This window comes from Panthera tigris, chromosome B2 (genome assembly GCF_018350195.1).
Source record: "Panthera tigris isolate Pti1 chromosome B2, P.tigris_Pti1_mat1.1, whole genome shotgun sequence".
NCBI lineage: Eukaryota > Metazoa > Chordata > Mammalia > Carnivora > Felidae > Panthera > Panthera tigris.
Window position 1 is genome coordinate 8,686,095 of NC_056664.1, and position 24,748 is coordinate 8,710,842.

The following is a 24,748-nucleotide window of genomic DNA, read 5'->3' on the forward strand; positions in this document are numbered from 1 at the left end:
TTTGTGGGAGGAAGTTTTATGAATGGAGGAGGGAATTGGCCTCATCAGACTTTCAGACTACACTAACACTGACTGCAAATTCACTAAATGCAAATAAAACCAAGTACGAAGGGGCACACCAAGAGTTACAGTAAGGGAGAAGAACTTCAGACAAAGATGTGGAAATTAAGAGTGCTTAATATTCAGTTACCATGCTCATTTTCAGTTTAAAGCTCAAAAGGGCAACATTTTCAAACATGCATTTCAGAGAATTAATAATCAAACCATGATTAGTATCTTGGGTATTAGTTACTTATAACCCTATTGAAAAAAAAACAAAGATGATTGGGTATGTTAACCATTCCAACAACAAAACACTCTCTTAAAAAACAATTTTTTTAATGTTTATATAATTTTTGAGAGAGAGAGAGAGAGAGAGAGAGAGCGAGCGAGCGCGCACGAGCGGGAAGGAGCAGAAAGAGAAGGAGACACAGAATCCAAAGCAGCCTCCTGGCTCTGAGTTGTCAGCACAGATTCTCCCCTTCAGATTCTCCAATTACTGTTTTTCCAGGTTTACTTTGTCCTTTGCCGATTATATACATAGTGTTTTTTATGACTTTTTATAACTTTAACATCCTGTAAGATTCACCCATTGCAAGTATATAACTCGATGAGCTGTGCTGACAGCACAGAGCCTGAGGCGGGGCCGGAACCCATGAACCACGTGATCACGACCTGAGCCAAGTTGGATGCTTAACTGAGCCACACGGCACCCCCAAAACACTCTTTTAAAAAATATTTTAACCTGGGTGCATGGCTAGAAAACGCAATCCATGTCTATTACCAAAAAGAAGTCAGAATAATATTAATCAAAAACCTAAACTCTTCCTGAAATATAAGTGTAATTTATACCCTGGGAACATCTTTTAGCGGGAACTATATTCTTGTGGTTTAGAGATTTTTGATTTTTCTTTCCCATGAAAACGTTCAATTGCTTTACTCTGTCACATGTCCAGTAGGAAAAAAACCTGAATTTGTGGATAGAGTATACTGAATATTTTATGAGCAAGTTTGAGAGACACTTACCCAGTATTGATGGAAATGATTTCTATCAGTGGATTCTTCCTGATCTTTGGCAAATCCAATGGCGCTCCACCCAACCGCTTTCCGTTATTCTTTTTCTGACCCAGGAGTCTCACAGAATGACCTTCAAACAAAGCATATAAACACATATTAGCACGGGTCACAGAACTTCACTTTCATTTACTGCTCTCAATAAATGTATTAATTTACCTTCTTCCTCTATGAAACAAACACCAAAAAAAAAACAACAGAAGATATGAGCATTGTCCTAAGAAATAATGCCAAAGAGAAAAACAGCTGTGTGCATACCCTGCCATCAAAAGTGCTTTGCCTACAATATCTGCACCTTTTTCTACTGCACAGATGACGGAACCAAAAATACCCTCAGGATGGCATTCCGCAAGGTAGGCACGCCCCCAAGCGTCAACCACACGCGTGGATGAAGCAGGGAGGGCTCACGGAGCACTGTGCCTGCCAGCCAACTGTACCGCTGGGGGATTAAAAAAAATGCAAAAGCAGATTATCTGCTGAGAGCAAACAGCAAATCCAAGAAATAAAGAATTAAAAAGCTGAGATAAAATGACACTTTAGGGTTGGTTGTTTTTTTTTGTTTGTTTGTTTTTTAACGTTTATTTATTTTTGAGACAGAGAGAGACAGAGCATGAACGGGGGAGGGTCAGAGAGAGGGAGACACAGAGTCCAAAACAGGCTCCAGGCTCTGAGCGGTCAGCACAGAGCCCGACGCGGGGCTCGAACTCACGGACCGTGAGATCATGACCCGAGCCGAAGTCGGCCGCTTAACCGACTGAGCCACCCAGGCGCCCCTAGGGTTGGTTTTTTTAAAAACAAACATAAGTTTTTAAACTGATTTTTTTAATATAACAAAAGACAATCAGACTATTTCTAAGAGTCATAAAAATTTTTATAACTTGGAAAGTCTGAATTGCAGTTGAGAAAATATGGAACAGTGCAAAGAATTCCCATCCTCTTCAGATTCTCCAATTACTGTTCTCCATGTTTACTTGTCCTTTGCCTATTACACAGAGTATTTTCTGTAACTTTTTATAACTTTAACATCCTATAAGATTCACCCATGACGAGTCTACAACTCAATGACTTTTAAAGAAACACACACAACTGCACAGTCTTCACAAAACCCTGTTTTAGAACATTTCCATCACCCCCCAAATTGTCCCAAGCTTAGTTGTACTCCACCCTTGCTCCCATTCCAAAATATATCACATTTTGTTAATCTGTTGATCAGCTGGTAGATGTTTGAACTGTTTCCAATTAATACCTATTAGAATAATGCTTCTAGGAACATTCACGTCCAAGTCTTTATGTGGACATGTTTTTACTGCTCTTGGACAGATTCCTAGGAATGGAATTGCTGGGTCATGTGGTCAATTTATACTTACCTTTGTATGAAACAACGGTTTTCCAAAGTGGGGTACCATTTTATATCCTACCAGCAACGTATAAGAGTTTGAGTTTCCCCACATTGTCACCAAGACCTCACATTGTAACTTTTTTGACAATAGCCATCCTAGGGGGAAGTAATTTATTATTGTGGTTCAAATGAATTATGTATTTCCATAATGACTAATGACATTGAGCACCTTTTCATGTGTTTATTAGCCAAATGTATGTCTTGTTTGGTAAATGTAATAATTTTTATGTGTCAACTTGACTGGGCCACAGAATGCCATTTAGCCAAACATTATTTTGGGTTTCCACAATGGTCTTTCTGGGAAAGATTGACACTTGAATCAGTAGACTGGGTAAAGCAGATTAACACTGGTAGGCCTTATCCAACCAATCAAAGGCCTGAATAGAACAAGAAAGCTAAGAGGGAACAGTTTCTGACTGACTGTTGAGCTGGGTCCTTGTTCTTTCCCAGCCTTGGGATTCTGGCTAAAACACAGGCTCTTCTTGGGTCTTGTTTCTGCCCAAGTGCAGACTGACACTAACACCACCAGCTCTGAGTCTCAGACCTCTGGACTTGGACTGGAACCACACAAATGCTCTTGGGTCTTTATCTTGCCAACTACATATCTTTGGAATTCTCAATCTCCATCATGTCTCCATAATGGTATGAGCCAATTCTTTTTAATACATTTCTTTTGAACACATACTCACGTGCACACGTGCACACACACACACACACACACACACACACATTACTACTACTACTACTATTACTGGCTGTTTCTTTGGAGAACGTTTGCTGATATAAATGTCTACTCTAGAAGTCTGCCGGTATTTTAATTGGAGTAACTACCTTATTATTGTGTTATAAGATTTCTTTATTCTGCTTACAAACCCTCTTCAGATGTGATTTTTAAATATTTTACTCAGTCTGTAGCTTATAGCTTCACTTTTGTGATATTATGTTTTAAAAAGTAAATGTTTTTCAAGACGCCTGAGTGGCTCAGTCGGTTAAGCATCCAACTTCGGCTCAGGTCATGATCTCACGGTTCATGGGTTTGAGCCCCACATCAGGCTCTGTGCTGACAGCTCAGAGCCTGGAGCCTGCTACAGATTCTGTGTCTCCCTCTTTCTTCCCCTCCCCTGCTCACATTGTCTCTGTCTCTCTCAAAAATAAATAAACATTAAAAAAAAAAAAAGTAAATGTTCTTCAATTTAACGAAGTGCACTTCATCAATTTTTTTCTTTTATAGCTCATACTCTTACCATTCTATGGAAGAACTCTTTGCCTAGCCCTAGCACATAGAGTTCTCTTATATTTTCCTCTCAAAGTTGTACTATTCTAGCTCTTATCTTTAAGTCTAGGATCCACTTTTTTACTTTTTGTGTGTAGTAAGGGTCTCCGTTCATTTTTTCATATGGATTCAATTGTCCAAGTGCCATTTCTTTTCCATCTTCCTTCTCTGTCCTATTGCTGTCACACATATTAACACACAGCTGCATAAATCCCAAAACAGTGCTGTAATTAGTTTCATACAACTATACAGTTTTAAAAAGAGGAAAAATATAGACTTACAAAGGACTTTATGTTTACCCACCATATTTAACCATTTCTAGTACTCGTTTCCTCCTAAGAATTCAACGTAGCATTTGATACTACTTCCTTTCTGCCTGAAGAACTTTCTTTATTATTTCTTGTAAAGGAAACCCACTAGCAACAGATTCTTTGCTTACTTGGGCAAGTCTTTATTTTGCTTAATTTGTGAAAGATACCTTTGCTGGATACAGAATTATCAGTTGACAGCTTTTTCGTTGAGCAGTGAATACAGCTAATCCTTGAACAATGCAGACTTGAGCAGAATCAAGCCCCACACAGTTGAAAATCCATGTATAACTTTTGGCTCCCCCCCCCCAAAACTTAACTATTAATAGCTTACACTGTTCACTGGAATCTTTGCTGATAACATACACAGTTGATCAACAAGTGTTTTACATGCTATATGTATTACGTACTTCTTACAACAAAGCAAGCTTCAGAAAATGTTAAGAAAAGCATGAGGAAGATACATTTACAGTACTGTATTGTAAAAACTCCATGTCAAAGTGGACCACACAGTTCAAAACCATGTCATTCGGGGGTCAACTGCATAGCACTCCACACCTTTGACCTCTGTTCCTTCTGAGAAGTCAGTTGTCAATCTTAATGTTGTTCTTCTGTATATAATGTGTCACTTCTGCCTTACACTTTCAAGATTTTTCTCTCTTTTGCAACAGTTTGACTATGATGTATGTAAGTGTGGATCACTGTGATTTTCCTACATGCGGTTCATGTATCTTTTTGGCTTTATAAAGTAATTTTTTTATCAAGTTTGGGAAGTTTTCATGTAATACTTTAAAAAAAAAATTAGGAGCATTTTTTCTGCATCTTCTTCTGTGGCTCCATGACATACTTGTTGGTGTGCCAGATGTCGTCTCATAGGTCTTCGAGTTCCTGGTGATTTTTCTCGTTATTCAGAGTGGATCATTTCTATTGATCTATCCTCAAATTTACTAATTGTTCTTCTCTTGCCATCTCTAACCTGCAAATGAGCCTCTTGAATGAACATTTCATTTCAGTTATTGTACTTTTTAACTACAGATTTCCCATTGGTTCTTTTTTATCATTTCTGTTTGTGATTCTACATTCAAGTCAATGTCATCATCCTTTCCTTAAAGGTTGTTTTTTTTTTTTACATTTTTATTTATTGTTGAGAGCGACAGAGACAGTGTGAATGGGGGTGGGGCAGAAAGAGAAAGGGGGAGACACAGAATCCAAAATAGGATCTAGGCTCCGAGCTGTCAGCACAGAGCCCAACATGGGGCTCAAACCCATAAACTGTGAGATCGTGACCTGAGCCGAAGTCGGATGCCCAGCAACTGAGTCACCCAGACACTCCTCCTTAAAGGCTTTTAACATGGTTTTGCTTAGTAGTTGGGAGTCTTTGTCAAATCCAACATTTTTGGTCAAAGACAATGTGTACTTTTTTTCCCCCTGAATATGGTTATACTTAGTTTCTTTGCATGCATCATAATACTTTGTTGAATACAGAACATTTTCGATTATATACTGACATTCTCCATTCGGGTTCCCCCCACCAGGGATTGGTTTTTTTTGTTTGTTTGTTTGTTTTTGTTGTTTTAGCTTACTTGGACTAAATCTATTAAGTCTATCTCTTCTACAAGGAAGGGCTACTGATGTCACTTCTTAGCTCTCCATCACCCCCCGCCACCAAGCCTGACTTCCTCCGGGTCAACCCTGTATCTGCATACCTTTTTATTAAGGAAAGACTGGTTACACATTCGTTCAAACCCTATAAACCATTAAGATTTCTATCTGCTGATGGAACTGCGTATGAGCCAGTGAGGTTATTCAGAGTCAGGGACATTTTCAAGTGCACTTCCCCCGGCCTTTTCTTCCTCTTGTGCTTTCTGAGGTTCTCTGCCACCTTCTCAGGACACGCATGCAGGCTCCAGCAGGCAGATGCGTGTGGGTGGTGGGGCCCACTCCTGTCTCTGCTGTGCATGTGCACAACCTCAGGTCAACTAACCGTCTACGGAGACTTAGCAAGCCTCCAATCACTTCCACAAGTCCCCATTAAATCCCTGGGCTAGTCCCCCTGTCCACATAGAACAGTCCCACAGTTTCGGGCAGGTATAGTCACACACGCTCCCTTGTCGCTTGCCATCAAAATCTCCACTTTAACTGACAGTTCTTCAAATCCACTGAGCTGTCCTGGAAGCAGCAGCAAAGCCCCTGGTTTTCAGAGCCCGTTCTGCCTTGAACAACCTTGCTAGAAGAGCTGAGGAAGGAAAATGGGAGTAGCCCCAGGCACAAATGCCATGGACTCACACTGTTCTTACCCAAAGTTCAGTTGTTTTCGTGAAGAAACACTTCTCAGTTTGCTGAAAACTTTTAGTCAATTTCCAGAGTGCTGGGATTGTTTTTTTGACTGTCCAGCTTCACTGTTGCTTGTGAGATCTGTTGACCTCCCCGTGCAATCATGCCATAAGCAAATCAAAGCCAACTTTTTCAAAGCAATCATTTAAAATAACTTCAAATACATAATTAGTACAGGCATAAGATTCTAAGGCAATTATATACATGTTCCATCACCCTTCGTTTCAGAAAAATACATTGCTTCAACGTCTCTTTGTATGGACAGCTTTTCATGACCAGAAGTAATAAAACCATCAGTCACAGCCTTTTTGCACTAATCACTTTAATAAGAAACATTAAGTCCTTCATTCATTCTGAAAATTCTTGCTGTGCTGTAAAAACATAGCTAGAGTCAAGCAAGCATTTGGCATGCCAGATTTCAGATTTTCAAGATAAGTTCAACTCTTCAATCAAAAGTCCAGTTAATGAAGAGGTGTGCAAGAGTGGAGTGCTAACATAATAGTTCGCTGAGAGATGCCACAAGTTCAATAATGACTAGGCAAGGGCATGCTATCTTCATACTAGCACGAGACAAATTCCATTACATCCTGCTGAGATTTCAGTAATATGCAGCCTGCGCTAATAACATTTGATAAATTATTCATCTTCACTATCTACATGCAAATAAAGGAACATATCTCTGCCTGATGATATAATGAGTTATTTTCCAATCCAATGATTCATTAAAGAGCAAGAGAACTAACAATAGCCTGGTTTTTTTTTAATTGAAAAATATAGTACACTGAAGACAAAGTAGGAAATAATATAAAAGTCCCTCATTATACACAGGCAAAGATGAAAAAAAGAAAATTTAACCACAGAACAATTTTTTTTTAATGGACTGGAGGAATAAAACTTTTACTTGTTATAAACCAGCTCTTTTAAGAATCCTTTTGCAAACAGAGCTGCTGTTTCAGATTATTTCCTTGAATCCACAGACCACAGAATAAAAACATACACTGCAAATCATTACCTGTTCTATGTGTGGTTATCAATATTATAACCATCTAAAATAAACTGAAATTTGACTGGCTAAAGAATAAACTGGAAGGGATGTCTTTGGGAAGAAAAGAAGAAGAGACAAGGGGTCTGGAACAGGGAAACAGGCTCAGGGAATAAAGATAGGAAAGGTAAAAAAGGAAAATTTTGGAAAATTTGTGTTGGAAATGAACACACCACACTTATGAAGGGACCATGGAGCAAGGAGCCCAACTACACACTCAACACACACTGCTCCTTTGTGTGATCCCTTCTGGCCACTGATGCCTCGCACCACGATGGGAAAAGAAGAGCCATTCAAGGAATACTGGTTTATTTTGTGACTACTGTGAATTTCAGCACCCTCTGTGGCTAGACAGGAGAGAAAGGGGTAGGAGGAAATCAGGACAACAGAGTCTGAAAGAAAAATGGGAGTGTGAAAATACCAGTTTTGACATTATTTCAATCACACGTCTATTCCGAAATTGTAAGAGGAACTAACAGGAACGTATCAGTAGAATAATCCTCAGTGTGACCAGATCTACAGATGACAACAGGAGACCACTGAGGAGTCAGTGATAATGATATGAAGTGATTAAAACAGAGATAAGCAATTTTAATCCGAGGATAAGAACAAAAACCAAACTGCCTTAACATGTAGAATGGGACACACTCAAAGTCACAATCTCTGAGATCTTTTATCTTTTCCATTTTATATGCAAATTTACATTTCATCTCCTATAAATAATGGTCAAATGTGTCTCAGTGAGTTTATTAACCATCTTTAATAAACATCTCCCTAAGTTGTTACAAATGTCACATAAAATTCAGCCCTGTTAAAACCAAATTTAATTTCAAGCCTGAGGCTTTCAGCAGTTATTTTTAAATCAGCTATAAAACCTTGATTCTGTGCTGGTTTTTACATTCGATCGAATCCACTAAACCACTTTATTGGCTAAAATTACACATTACCAAATTTTGAACCAAAAGCTAATTTTTAAATTTAATCCACTACTACATGCATATTTGTAAATTCATAATACTGAGAAAATCTATGTGGGAGAAAAACAGTCATGTACAGTAATTGCTCTATTAGCTCAATCAATATTCAGTGCCGTTTACGGATCTTCAAGAGCAAAACGTCTTTTCCAAATCCCACAGTGCCAAATGTTGAAAACATTATTAAAATCAAGGGGAAACATTCTACCCGTGGATACTAGAAAGACAGCCTGTCAACATGTCAGAATGGCAATTATAATGGTCATTTGCAAATAGAAAAGGATGAGCCTCTGGATTATAAGCACATCTTTTAACTGAGTGACAGACAACAGGATTGCCTACCAAATGCATATTTACTAATTAAATTACATTTCTATTCACAAACCAATCTTCTCTCCTTTGGTTCTCACAGCTCAAGTGGGTGTCACAAATTAGCTTTGGAATATCATGACACATCACAGAAGCACCCATGATCTGGCAATGTGGACTCCGACTGTGTATTTCCCCCTCTTTAACTTCTCTTGGTCTTCTAAAGACTCCGTAACCAGCCAGAGTTTCCTTCCATACTTTATTCACCCCATCTAATTGCAAAGGCCCTCGTTTCCTTCATGTGTGACCGCCCACCTTCCACCACCACCAGAGAGGTCTCGTGCCAAACTGCTCTCACTTCACACAAATTCGGTCCTATTAACTACCCACTCGACAGACCTGTCTGAACCCCAAGCTCTGGGTCAGACTGTTGGAAAATGTCCTGGTGAGGCAACCCACCAAGATGCAAGGGGCAGAGGCTAGGAGAAGACTGGCAGAAAATTCCAGCAAAAAGAAAAGAGAATAAATGTAGTGCAGACACCGATTCTCACTTACGGAAATGTAGTCACATCCATTTGGATATTAAGACTATTACAAAGGAACGCTCAATTTAATCTGTTCTTCTACAAAACGTTTGGAGTTCTTACTTGACATTCCCTGCACAGGCACTTTTAACTGCTTAATCATGAAGAAAAACAAAAATGTGGCCAGAAATGTGACTCTGCTCAATTCAACGTCATTCCTCATAGGCAGGCACCACTCCAACAAGAAAAGAACCGTTGGACAGTCACACTCAAGTGTGACCTTCCCTTGAAATGATTTCATTTTAAAAGAAGAAAGCGAAGTAAAACTAGGAAGTTTGATTAAGTGGAAGGAGCAGCTTTGTACCACACCTAAGCTGGAAAACTTTACACAAAGGGCCAGAACGGGCTCAAACACCCAAAATCATTCCAATTCAAGCATAAATTTTAGCTTTTCAGATTTTGAGTAGGTATGAAAACTTTAAACGTTAACTGGAACAATGACACCTAGAAAAAGATATCAAAATAAGGAAAGAACAGTAAGACTCAACCGTCCTAAGAGGCAGAATTCGAAGCGTCAATCAGAACAGAGGCGGAGAGGGCCTACGGAGGCGCACAGTTACCAGCGTGTATTCCAGAGCTGGACAAGGCGTAATGAAGCCTGCATCTTACCCAACACGCAGGTGAGTCGGAGAGGAAGCTAAGATAAGGTCATAATACGAAGTGCAAATCCCTAGAAGTCTGAGGATTATTTAACACCTTGGTGCACAAAAAGAGTTCCTTCCTACACTGTAATTACAACAATGGAAACTTTATGTATGATCTAGAACTATGTAAGACAGAAAGATGAAAGCATTCGCTGCAATGGAACATTTTTTAAGACAGTTTTTTCTTCCATTTTCCCAGCATTACTGGCACAACTGATGATGACAATTAGTTTAAGGTCATCACATTAAACAAAAGACACACAAAACAAATAATCCACATAAGCAAAACGTCTTCTTACCCTAATGGAAACACCTTCTGGGGGCAAATTCCCATAAGCACTTAATTTTATGTTTTAATTAAATCCTTTACAAGCGGATGTACTTTTTAAGACAGTGGGAGATTAGCGTAGTGCCGATTCATTTTTCCAAATGTAAATCAAGTGTACATCAAAACACTCAAGAGTAGAAGGCAGTCCCATGTCAGTGACTCCACATTAGTAGAACCCTTAAATGAACTCCTTAGGTCACTGACTGTCTTGCCATACTAGGCTCTTCTGAACTATAATTTGCTAAATAGCTCCAAGGCTTTAGTATTTACGGCAATAAAGCTACGAATGCTTCAGTTTCAGTATGTAAACATCCATGGTAGCAATACAGAACTTAATCACTGCTCACGCTCAAACCTACATTTGGAAAATCACTGCACCAGGCGACGAAAGCAGAAATCGCAGACCTTACAATACACAGCATTCAGGCTGCTAGGAAATGAGAATGGTAAAATACGGACATAAGGAACTTGTAAGCCACAAGCCCCTTATGAACTTTTGAACACTGAAGTGCAAAGTCCCACTTTGAATCACCAATGAAAGTTTCAAGTTTTCGCCTGTTATTATTCAACTCAAGCCCCCACAGAGTGTGACAGAAGAGAGACCGGAAGCAGAGTAAGTTGGACAGTTGTCCCATCTATGGATCTTGAAGCACACTTTGTCTGCATTTCACCTCTCATCATGAGTTGAACATACCTACTTGCACTGTGGCTGTCTGAAGGCAACCTAAATGGGAGAAGGTAGGAAACAGGGCACCAGGGGCTTACTTACTGGCTTTACATTGACACACTCTTAGTCCTCAGCCCCTTGTGACAGGCGTTAGCATTGCCTTTCTATAAAATGACGACAATGTATTAAGCACAAAAGTATAAGAAAAACAAAGAAGATGTGCATTTTGTATCATAATACCTTAATGTGTCTTCACAACAGAAACAAAAGCTCCATGTTACGGGTGAGCTTTAAAATAACGTATGAGGGGGGGCGCCTGGGTGGCTCGGTCGGTTAAGCGCCCGACTTCGGCTCAGGTCATGATCTCACGGTCCGTGAGTTCGAGCCCCTCGTCAGGCTCTATGCTGATAGCTCAGATACTGGAGCCTGTTTCGGATTCTGTGTCTCCCTCTCTCTGCCCCTCCCCTGTTCATGCTCTGTCTCTCTCTGTCTCAAAAATAAATAAATGTTAAAAAAAAAAAATTAAAAATAAAATAAAATAAAATAAAATAACGTATGAGGGTATGAGGGGCGCCTGGGTGGCTCAGCTGGTTAAGCGTCTGACTTCAGCTCAGGTCATGATCTCATGGTTTTTGAGTTTAAGCCTGGCATTGGGCTCTCTGCTGTCAGCACAGAGCCCACTGCAGATCCCGTCTCTCCCTCTCTCTCCCTCTCTCTCTCCCTCTCCCTCTCTGCCCCTCCTCTGCTCGTATGTGCTCTCTCTCTTTCTCTCTCAAAAACTAACTTAAAAAAGGGTGCCTGGATGGCTCAGTCAGTTGAGCATCTAACTTCAGCTCAGGTCATGATCTCACAGTCCATGAGTTCGAGCCCCATGTGAGGCTCTGTACTGACAGTTCAGAGCCTGGAGCCTGCTTGGGATTCTGTGTCTCCTTCTCTCTGCCCCTCCCCTGTTCAGGCTCTGTTTCTGTCTCTCAAAACTAAATAAACATAAAAAAAATTTTAAGATGTATGAAATATTATTTTATCAATACTACATGCTTCCAAAATATGCATAAAGATTTCCAAAATCTACCTTTCCCACACGCAAAAACAAAAACCCTATTCTGTCCTGAGTCACCACACTGACTTCTGTCCTAAAGCAATGTAAGGTCCCGAGGAAAACAGACTGGCAAACAAGTACCTGGAATGAAGTGTCAGAAAAGGTCTGACAGGTGTTTCTAGGAACAGTGGGACACCACGAAAGAGGGTCCACTTTCCCAAGAAAGATGAGGAAAGGCTTCGAAGAGAGATGGCCAGGTGTGGGGGTGCTGGGCAAGCGTCATACAACTCAAATACACAGCTATGCGTATTTCACGGTACACTTGGACATAACACTACCAACACAGCAAGACGACTTTTTTTGCTAGAATTCCTGCTTGGTGCTCATTTTCCACTTCTTAAAACCAATCTAGTTAAGAGCCTATCGCTAAAACCAGATTTCACTGAAAAGATTTATTAAGACTTGGCATGAAGGAGCCCCACTGTGAAAAACCACACCTTCAAAAATGAAAATATTTCTAAGTGTGGTTTATGAAGTAGAAGTTATATGGGCTTGAGACACATTTTTAGTTCCAATTCAGAGTGATCAAACGTTAGTTTTAAAACTTAATTTTAGGAAATTACAATTAATGTTCATTATGAAGTACTAAAGACTGAAAGTTAACTACATCGAAATCCTTCTGCTTACAGCTTCATTATTTATCTAGGCTAAATACAAAATTGAGATAGAAAACACAGTCCATATCCTTAAAAAAAATGGAAGGATTTTCCTGACCTAACCATTTTAGAATGAAAACTATATAAAGTGTATCTCAAAAAAAAAAATCTTCGAAAATTACCCCTAATAAACACACCCAAGAGAATTTTCCCTGTAAAAACTTTTCATTAGCTCTTTATTGGGTAGATCAACTTTTTATTGGCTTCTTACAGTTAAGGTATACTTTCATTCTCTCATTTCCTAAATTAAGCACCTTTAAAGCAAGGTAAGACTCAAATATTCTATTCAGAGGCTTTTTTTTTCCTTTTAAACAAAACAAAAAAAGCCCTCCTTACAAAAAAAAACCCTTTGGCACAAAATGGGATAGCTTGTAAAAGTGAGGGAGGAGAGGAGGAAAACTGATCACAGAGGAGCCAAGAAACGTGAAGGAACAAAATGTGTTAAGGCAACATTAAGAAAGGGAAGCAGAAATGGGTGAGCAGTGACATTCGACAATAGGCACGAGGAAAGGAAGTAATACACGTGCCTCACTTTCTCACTCCCCTCTATTCAAGGTAAGCAGCTTAACAGGAAGTAAAGAACAGAAGACTGGAGGATGAGGGTTCGCATTATAAAACACTGCTGCCTGGCTGTGTGATCCAGAGTACAGATGAATTCACGCACACGGAAAGGGTAAACTACAAAGAGCGAGGGAGAAGTTCATTACGGTTGCTACTGTAATTAATGCAATTGTAATCCTATCAAGATCTATGGCCCTAATGACGTTTTCCAAAAGCAAAAAGCAAAGGAGATTTTCAAAACTTTCACCCACTTAAAGTCAGATCCCATTTATTTTTTAAGCTCTGGAGGGCTAGGAAATAGGTCACAAATAATTGCACGGATAATGATAATCAAATTTGCGAGTGATTTTTTTTAATATATAAATTAAAGTAGATTCAAGGTCATTCCTCTAAAATCGCTCACTCACATCCTGATACCATTTCTTGAACGTGAGGGGAGGGGAAGAAAGTGTAAGCAGTCGTGCCAGGAACTGCACAGGATCCTGGGTAAATATCAGCATATATGCCTAGAGAACAGTGTTGTTTTCCCAACCCAGGACACCTGAGTGACAGGATCCTTGCCAGGCTGCAACAGGGCAATGAATCTAGGTGAAGGGCCATATGGCAGAACCTCCAACCCTCAGCCTCCCCAAGTTCTGAGAAACCAGTCGGCCAGCTCCCTCTCTCAGCAAACTGTTCTTCTCTCAGCTACCATTCCCCTCTCAGCAAACAATTCCCCTCTCGGCAAACACCCTCGAGAATCCCTGCTCCAGGTAACGTTTTCACCTTACATGAAATTCTCTCAAGTTACTTTTTTCTCCAGCAATCCTAGTCGTCAAGACTAAAGCAGCCTGTCTCAAAGTCCCGAAAATAAACATGCCCCAGGGTAAAAATGAAAGTTGCTTCAAAGAAGCATAAAACTCCTAAGCAACACCAAGAAGTACACTTGTCCATCACCACCCAGGATGCCATTACAACTGAAAGAGGTAAAGGCAAATGAGTCAGAGAATTGTGCTTTATGAATTCCAGACCCTCTTCACTCCAGAATACAGAGACTGACAAAAGCAAAATGCATGGCAGGTCCACGGCAAACATTTCAACCTCACTTTTTTAAGTAGGAAGGCACAGGGGAAGAAAAAGTAGAATCTGGCAGAAGGATACGTGGATGCGAGAAAAAGCTTTTCACATTCTAAAAACTTTGGCTAGAGATCACTGTCCAAAATGGCAGTATCTCACCCTAACGACAGACTCTGAGAGTCGGTGTTATATTACAGACGCAAACACCTCCAGAGTTTCAGAGTGGAAGGGACTTTCCACGTCTTACCATTAACAACTCAAGCAACAGAACCAATAAGGTTGTGTGCACTGCTAAACAGGACACGGTTAACGGGAGAACGAGATATTTCAGCACAGCTCATCACATGCTCAATCCAGGATTCTTACCCCTTACGACGGCCAACTGCAGCAGGACGTCAAGGAATGGTGCACTTGAACATTGGGAGTTACAGATCTCATGTGTCAGAAGCCCCCTTTCATAAAAACGTTTCAATTACTACAACCTTATTGTTCAATACAAGGTAGGGTTTGTTATAAGCCAGTAGTACTGATAAACTTCTTCTTAAAAATCCACGCATAGTTCACATTCCAACTGGAGAATCTGCACATGAGTTTTCCCCCCACCCAACCGATAATTACAGGAAACTGATATTTATTCTCTCAGTCTCAGAATTGCTATGTATATGGTACATGCCTTACAGAGTGTTACAGAACGAACTTTTAAAACTGTGGATCTCCAAACGTTATATACAAAATGTTAAAGTCGAGAAGCAGCTTTCTCTGTGCCAGTGATCACCGATATTGGGTTTTCCAGGGAAAGGTCGACGGCATTACCTAACCAACAACATCTTACAACTGTCTGATTAAATCAATGTTCCTGTCAAACAAAATTTTTAAGAGAAAGAGAAAATCAGATTTAAATTTTTTGTGTGCTCACATCTGACTTATAAACTTGCCAGTGCTTTCATCTGACTATATATACATATATTATACATACATATATACGTATATATTATACATATGTATGTATAATACATATATATACATATGTATGTATATATATAATATATATATACTATATATATATTTGTTTTTTAATACATTTCTCAAGGGTGATCATGATTTTTACATATATTTTATTTGGATATTGAAGTTCTAATACACCTCTAACATGACCTGGCTTCTACTTTACATTTCTACTGGTTTCCACTTTACATCTCCGTTTTTATGGAAGCCAGCCATAAAGTACTAATGGAGAATTACCAATACAGCTTACTATTGTGTTAAGAAAACAGAAAAATACCACAATTAACCTACCTACAACTTCACCCTCTTTATTTGAAAAATGTAATGGAGCTGCTAGTATTATTTAAGTTTATAGTCTCAACGATTCTCCCTACATTTTACCAAAAACTGCATATTCTTTAAATGAAGACTAAAATGTTTCCGGATGAATATAAAGCGCATATGCTATGCATGCAGGGTATAAAAGTGGTGTGCTCCATGCTGATTCTCTTAAAAGTTAATCATATTAAAGAAAGAACATCACATGAAGAAAATTTTTTACCTCAAGTTTTTTAAAAACTATATTAATTTGCCATGTTTCTATGAGAGCTTCAAAAGAAGAGTAATTCATCTCCTTGGCATATTTTGCTAACTAATCCTATTACAGTAAATAGAAATCAGAACCTTGGGATTCAGAAATTGGTATACCTGAGAACATCAAATACTTGAAACAAAAATGATTAATATTCAAACAGAAAAATCAGGATGTTCAAACTTAAAACCTGTTGTGCGTGAACGGTGTCACCAAATCTAGACTACAACACTATATACACTTTTAGAGACTTCAACAATATTTGTGATGGGACCTTCCTGCAATCTGCTAAGACACTACAAAGATTTGCAAGAGTAGGAAAGTGATGTCACCAAGATGGCGACATCAGCTGCTCCTGACTTGACTGCCCCTCACGAGAACAACTAACAATCATTTGAGAGCAAGAAATCATTGAGATGATTCTAGAACATGGGGTGAGGCTGAAGTACCCCAATGCACATCAAAGACCAAGCCAGACTGCATTAGGAGGTAAGAGACTGACTTACATTGACTGCACTGTCCCTCCCTCACTCAGCACAGCACCAAGAGGAGAGGTTCCCCAAGCCTCTCGTATCTCCAGTGGTTAAAGAGAACCCCGAGGGGTCAGCCAACCTCCCCCGTATCGTGGGTCATTTGTGGGAGCCCCTACTCTGGTCTCACACCACAGGGATTGCTGAACAATCTGTGGGGCCCAGTCCCAGGGAATCTTGACTGTGACAGAGAAGGGGGGCCAGGGGTTTACAACGGCCAGGAATTTTGGCAGCCCGAATCCATACCCTCAATGCCCACGCAGCAATTCCACAAAGCAGCCATGCTCACCTACTGAACCAACTCGGCAGCACACTGCGCAAGGGGACCACGTGCATGCGCGTCTACCTAATTCCCGACCTCAAATGAGGGATTCTGCGAACCTAGATCCAGTTTGCCCGTGACCAGGCAAGGTACTGACGTGGAATGGAGAGCGCCTCCCAGTCCCACCTGAACAGACGGGCTGGTGACAAGACCTGGAAGCCATGAGGCCAGTAGCCCTGAACCAAGAGAAGGGCAGGAAGAGCCCAAAGGTTGTGGGGCAGAGCCAGTCCCTGCGCAGCCAGGAACTTGCGAGTCAGCTTGAATTAAGGCAAAAAACAAAGAGCTTTCCCGGTTTTAGAGCTGCTTCTCCCACTGTGCCTGGGCAGGGAACCTAATTCACAGCCTTTCTCATTGTTGAATATAGCTTCAGCCTGTCCAACCAAGGAAACTACCCAGGCCACACAGAAGCTGCATGGCCCCTTCAAAAGTCCTGTGAAAAATGACAGTCGCACACAGAATACAGCACAGAGGGCTCTGCCCACCTGCAGAGCAAAATCGGTGGGCTTACCTGCCCAGCAAATTCACTGTCCACTTGGGCCTGATTCGGGCCCCCAAGCAATGAGCTATATATGTCCTAGGCCCTTCTCTGCCCTCTGCCGGAGCAGTGAAGCTAATTCATAGCCACATCTATAACCTAGTAAGCCTTACCAGAGACTTGAGGCAACAACAGAGCCCCTCCTACAGATGCCTCATTTGGGTAGATAACCAAGCCAAATCCTATCCGCGTGTTCTCGGCCCCCCATCTCCATCCTCAGAGTTTTCTCACCCAAAAATCGATCAGAATAGCGGGCCTCACAACTGCCCAAAGACATTATCAGCAAACACACCCACACACCCAAACTCAGCTGACTGGGGAAGAACTCTCTCTGCCAAAGGAAACGTGTCAACTATGGAAGCAAAGGCCTGCTGCTCAAATGTACAGACAGCAATGTAAGAAACCAAGGATCAAAATATCAGGTTATTATGACACCCCCAAAGAAAACTAATAAAGATCTAATAACTGACCCTAAAGAAATGGACATTTATGAACTGTCAGACAAAAATTTGCGAATAAGCCTCATAAGGAAGTTAACTATAAGAAAACAGACAAATGAAATTAGGAAAATAATGCACGAACAAAATGAGAATTTCTACAAGGAAACAGCACCCGTTAAGAAAAAGCAAACACAGGGCACTTGGCTGGCTCAGTCAGCTGACAGTCTGACTCCTGATTTCAGTTCATAGTTTATGGAATCAAGCCCCTGCGTTATCAACGCAGAGCCTGCTTGGAATTCTCTTTCGCTGTCCACCTCTCACCCCTCACACACATTCTGTCTCTCTCCCTCTCCCTCTCAATAAATAAATAAACATTTTAAAAAATGAAACAGTGTTTATATATGTGCACTAATTTCCTTAGTCACTAAAAAAAGGGGGAGGGTAGAAATAAAACAAACATAAATCCCAGAGTTGAAAAATACAATAACTGAAGAATTCAAGAGAGAGAGTTTCAAAAGTAGCCTTGACCATGCAGAAGAAAAAATCAGAGACCGAGGATATTGGAAATTATCCAAGCAGCAAAAAGGAAAAAAAGGATAAAAAGCAGTGAAGAAAGCCTATACACATTACGGGACACAGTGAAAAGAAACAATATTTCCATTATGGAAATTCCAGAAGGAAAAGGAAAACAGAAAGGGACAAAACATAAATTTAAAGCAAAAATTGCTGAAAACTTCCCAAACCTAGGGAGAGAAATGGACATCCAGATCAATGAGGTCCAAAAGACGCCAAGTAAGTTGAACCAGAAGAGGGTTACACATTATTATTAAATTATTTTTAAAAATCAGGGGTGCCTGGGTTGCTCAGTTGGTTAAGTGTCCAACTCTTGATTTTGGCTCAGGTCACAATCTCAAGATTTATGAGATAGAGCCTCATGTCCCAATCTGAGCTGACCGTGCAGAGCCTGCTAGGAATGCTCTCTGCCCCTCCCCCACTCATGGGAGCACATGCCCACTTGCTATCTCAAAATAAATACATACATACATACATACATACATACTTAAAAAATCAAAGACAAAAAAAGAATTTAAGAGCAGCTAAGAGAAAAGAGAGAAGTTACATATAAGGGAACTTCCATAATATTCTCAAAGGAAACTTTTTAGGCCAGGAGAGACTGAGAGGCCATACAGAAAATGTTGAAAGAAAACTGCTTTCAGCTAAGAATTCTGTACCTGGCAAAGCCATCCATCAGAAAAGAACAAGGAATAAAGACTTTCCTACACAAACAAAAAAATGAGACAGTTCATTACCATCAGACCCGCATTAGACAAAATGCTATAGGGAATTCTTTCAGTGGGAGTAAGAGAACATTAATTAACATAAAAACACAAAAAGATAGATAAGTCACACTAGTAACAGACAGTAAATGTAGGTCATAGTTAGACTCTGCAATATGGTAATAGTGATGTAATACTTCACTTAAAACTCTAAATGTTAAAAAAACGAGGAATGTAACCATAAATTTATGTTAACTATGAGTACAACAACTTCTTCTTAGGCACACAATACAACATGTAAATTCTAACAGCAATAACCTAAATGTTATAGGGAAAAGAAATAAAAGTGTCAAGTATACAAATTTTATTGAAGATAAGTCATTATCAGTTAAAATGGAGTGTTAAGAGTTTTCAATATTTTATGTAAGCCTCATGGTAACCACAAGGAAAACTGTGTAGTAATAACACAAGAAACCAAGATATAGAAGCCAAAGCATCCTGATACAAAAAGATGTCAAAACACACAAAAACAGAATAAGAAACAAAAGAACAGTAGGCCTCCAAAGCAACAGTAAACAATTAACAAAATGGAAACAGTATATCCTTGCCTATCAGTAATTATTTTATTTCCTTTCTTTTTTTTAATAGTTTGAGAGAGCACGTGTATGAACCTGAGTGGGCAAAGGAAGCGGGAGAGACAGAATCTTAAGCAGGCTCCATGCCCAGTGTGAAGCTTGACATGGGGCTCGATCCCATGACCATGAAATCATGACTTGAGTCAAAATCAAGAGTCAGATACTCAACCAACTAAGCCCCCCGAGGTGTCCCCCAAAATAATTATTTTAAATGTAAAAGGATTAAATTCTCCATTCAAAAGACACAGAATGTCTGAATGGACAAAAACAAACAGATGCAACAATATGCTGCCTATAAGAGACTTCACTTTAGCCTTAAAAAAAAATAAAAATATCCATTCTTGTATCAGACAAAATGGACTTAAATTAACAACGGTAGAGACCAAACATACCATTATTAAATGACAAAGGGGTCATACATCAAAAATGTAGAATTATAAAGATTTATATGCCTAACAGAGTACCCAAATATATAAAGCAAAAAGTTTTATATATTTTATATATCAGAGAGCTAATGTGAGAAATAAAAATAATACAGTAATAGTTGGGGGCTTTTAATAACCTGCTCTCAACAAAAGATAGACAAGCCAGACAGAGTATCAATAAGGAAACAGCAAGTTTGAACAACACTATAAGCAAACAGACCTAACATATATGCATAACGTTCTACGCAACAACAGCAGAGTACACGTTCTTCTCAAGTGCACGTGGGACACTTAAGAGAAGAAACCATGTTAGGTCACAAAACGAGTCTCAGCAAATTCAAGAAGACTGAAATCACACCAAGTATCTTCTCTGACCACAATGGTATGAAACTAGAAATTAACAAGGGGACAACTGGAAAGTCACGAACACATGGAAATTAAGCAACACTCACCTGAACCAATGAATCATGATAAAAATTGAGAGAAATAAAAAAGCTTCATGAGATAAACTAAAGTGGAAATAAAACATATTGGAACTTGTGGGATGCAGCAAAAGCAATTCTATTCTAAAATCAAAGTTTATAGCAATAAAAACCTACATTAAGAAACAAAAAATATCCCAAATAAACAACCTAACTCTAAACCTTAAACAACTAGAAAAAGCCCAAACTTAACATTAGAAGAGAAATAATAACGATTAGATCAGAAATAATTAAAAATGAGAAGAGAAAAACAAAAGATTAACCATACTAAAAGTTGGTTTTCTGAAAAGATAAACAAACTTGACAAACACATAGCTAGACTAACCAGAGGAAGGAAAAAAAAAGAAAAAAAGGACCCACATCAACAAAATTATAAATGAAAAAGGAGACATTACAACTGATATTTCAGAAGGCACCTGGGTGGCTCAGTTGGTTAAGTGCATGACTTCGGCTCGGGTCGTGATCCCACAGTTTGCGGGGTCAAGTCCCACATCGGGCTCTCTGCTGACAGCTCAGAGTCTGGAACCTGCTTCAGATTCTGTGTCCCCCCCCCCCCCGCCCCTCCCCCACTTGAGTTCTGTCTCTCTCAAAAAATAAACACTTAAAAAAAATTACAACTGATATCTCAGAAATTCAAAGGCTCCCAAGAGGTTACTATTAACAATTAAATGCCAACAAACCTGACAACCTATAAGAAATGGAAACATTCTCAGAAACATGTAACTTACCAAGACTGAATCAGGAAGAAAGAAAAATTATAAATAGCCTAATTACTAGTAAGGAGATTGAATCACTAATCAAAAATCTCCCATCAGACAAAATTCCAGAAGCAGATGCCTTTACTGGTGAATTTTACCAAACATTTAAAGAATATTAAAATCAATCCTTCTTATACTCTTCCAAAAACTGAAGAGGAGGAAATACTTCCAAACTCATTTTATAAAACCAACATTATCCTGATACCAAACCAGAAAAAGATACCACTAGGGAAAAAAAAAAAAAATCTATAGGCCAATATCCCTGATGAACGCATGCAAAAAATTTCAATGAAACTCTAGACAACCAATTCAGCAGCACATTGAAAGGATTATTCACCATGATCAAATGAGATTTATCTCTAGTGTGCAAGGATGGCTCAACATCAGCAAATTAACCACTGTGATAAATCACATTAATAAAATACAATAAAAGTATCACATAATCCTATGAATAGATGTAGAAAAAGCATTAGGCAAAATTCAACATCATTTCATAATTAAAAACTCTTTATTAGGCACAGAGGAAAATATCTCAATACAATTAAGGCCATACATGACAAGCCCACAATCAATATCATACTCAATGGTGAAAGGAGGAAAGCTTTTCCTGTAAGAACAAGAACATGACAAAAGTGCCCACTCTTACCACTACTATTCAATATACTACTAGAAGACCTACATAGTGCAATCAAAGTAGAAAAACAAATAAAACATATATGAGTTGAAAAAGAAGTAAAATTATGTCTATTTTCAGATGACATGCTTTTATATATAGAAATCCTATAGACTCAACCAAAAAAAATGTCAGATCTAATCAATTAATTCAGTAAAATTGTTAGATACAAAGTTAACATGCAAAAATCAGTAACATTTTTTGTACACTAAGAATGAAATTTCTGTAAAGAAATTTTAAAACTTGACCCCATATACAACAGTGTCACAAACAATAAAGTATTTAGAAAAATTTTAACTAAGGAGGAAAAGATCTCTAGAATGGAGGCACACTCAGTCAGTTAAGCGTCCAACTTCAGCTGGGGTCATGAGCCCATGGTTTGTGCATTTGAACCCGGCATTGGGCTCCACGCTGACAGTGTGGAGCCTGCTTGGGATTCTCTCACGCTTTCTCTTTCTCTCTCAAAAATAAATAAACTTAAAAAAAAAAAATACCTCTACAATGAAATTGTAAACTCTGATGAAATAAGGTGAAGAAGACATATATAAATGGAAAGGTATCCCATGTTCATGGATTAGAAGAATCAATGTTGTTAAAATGTCAATACTAACAAAACCCATCCATCAATTCAGTGCACTCCCCGTAAGATTACAGAGGCATTTTTGCTTATAGAAGAAGGAAACACACTTCTAAAATCTATATGGAACTAGAAAAGATCCCAAATAGCCAAAGAAATCCTGAGAAAGAGGAACAAAGCAGGAAGTATCCTACTTCATGATCTCAAACTATACTTACACAGTTATAGTCATCAAAACAGTATGGTACTGAAAGTCCAGAAATAAACCCATGCCTATAGAGCCAAGTAATATTTGACAAGGGAGCAAACAATACTCAATGGAAAAAAAGGCAATCTATTCAATAAATGGTGCTGGGATCACTAGATATTTATGTATAAAACGATGAAACTGGACCCACATCTTACATCACACAAAAATTAACTCAAAACGGATTAAAGACCTGAAACTAAAAAACTCCTAGAAGAAAAAATAGGAACAAATCTCCTTGACATGGGTCTTAGTAATGATTTTTGGATATGACACTTAAAGCACAAGCAACAAAATCAAAAATCACCAAGTGGGACTACATTAAACTAAAAATCCCGCAGAGCAAAAGAAAACCATCGAAAGAAAGAAAGAAAGAAAGAAAGAAAGAAAGAAAGAAAGAAAGAAAGAAAGAAAGAGTAAGAAAGAAAGGGAAGAAAGGAGGCTAGATGGAAGGAAGAAAGGAAGGAAGGACAGATGGACGAAGGAAGGAAGGAAACCTACAGAATGGGAAAAAATATTTGCAAACCATCTTATCTGTTGAGGGGTTAATATCCAAAACACATAAAGAACTCATATAACTCAATAGTAAACACACACACACACACACACACACACACACAAAACAAACAAAAAAACAACAAATAACCCAATGAAAAACTGGTCAGAGGGCATAAATAGACATTTCTCCAAAGGAGATATACAAAAGGCCAACAGGTACATGAAAAGATGCTCAACATCACTAGTCACTAGGGAAAAGCAAATTAAAGCCACAATGATATACCATCCCACACCTGTTAGAATGACCATCATCAAAAACCACAAGAGATAGGAGCACCTGAGTGATACAGTTGACTAAGCGTCTGACTTTGGCTCAGGTCATGGTCTCACAGTTCATGAGTTCAAGCCCCATGTCAGGCTCTGTGCTGACCAGCTCAGAGCCTGGGACCTACCTCAGATTCTGTGTCTCCCTCTCTCTCTACCCCTCCCCACTCACGCTCTGTCTCTCTCTCTCAAAAAATGAATAAGCATTCACACACACACACACACACACACACACACACACACACAACAGATAAACGATAGCATGCCTGTAGAGATAAGAGAACCTTTGTGTATTGCGGGTAGGATTGTAAACTGATACAGCCACTATGGGAAACATTTATGGAGAATCCTCAAAAAATTAAAAATAGAACTACCATATGATATAGCAATTCCATTTTTAAGAATATATCCAAAGGTAATTAAAACACTAACTCATAAAGATATCTTGCACCCCATATTTAAAGCAATATTACTTATGACAGCTACAATATAGAAACAACCTAAGTATCCATCAATGGATGAATGTATACAGAAGTTGTGCTTTATAGTCACAATGGAATATTATTCAGCCACAAAAAAGAGTAAAGAAATCCTACCATGTGCAGTAACACGTGTGGACCTTGCAAGCATTCTGCTGAACTAATAAAGACAAATACTGTGTGATCTCACTTACGTGGGGGGCATGGAGAAGGGAAGGAAGAGGAAATGAAATCCAAACTAATAGTAGAAGAGATCAGATTTGTGGTTACCATGGGTAAGGGGGCTGGTGAAGGAGAGAAGAGGGGGAATTGCGGGGAAGCGGTCAAAGGTACAAACTTGCAGTTAGAAGATAAATAGGTACTAGGGATGTAAAGTGCAGCACGGTGACTGTGGCTAACACTGCTGTATGGCATACAGGAAAGCTGTTAGGAGAGTTAATCCTAAGAGTTTCATCACAAGCAAAAAATCTTCCCCTTTGTTCTTTTCTTCCTTCTTTCCTTTTGATGGTATCTAGATGAGAAGGTGCAGGTTAGCTGAACTCAGTGTGGTATTCATTTCATATATATAGGAATCAAACCATCATGCTGTGCATCTTAAATTTATACAGTGATGTACATCAATT

The 24,748-nt window shown here is 39.1% G+C and overlaps 1 protein-coding gene and 1 pseudogene across 5 annotated transcripts in view; one reads left to right on the forward strand and one right to left on the reverse strand.

Moving 5' to 3' along the window:
• CDKAL1 (CDK5 regulatory subunit associated protein 1 like 1) overlaps positions 1–24,748 on the reverse strand; it is a 703,328-nt gene that overhangs the window by 478,211 nt on the left and 200,369 nt on the right. For all 5 annotated transcript variants that reach the window (XM_042985612.1, XM_015541091.2, XM_007074528.3 and 2 more), the window contains exon 8: positions 1,066–1,186. In XM_042985612.1, coding sequence (XP_042841546.1) covers positions 1,066–1,186 — 121 coding nt within the window. The remainder of the gene's footprint in view (positions 1–1,065; positions 1,187–24,748) is intronic.
• The window catches only part of LOC122238464, a 29,632-nt pseudogene continuing 6,224 nt past the window's right edge, over positions 1,341–24,748 (forward strand).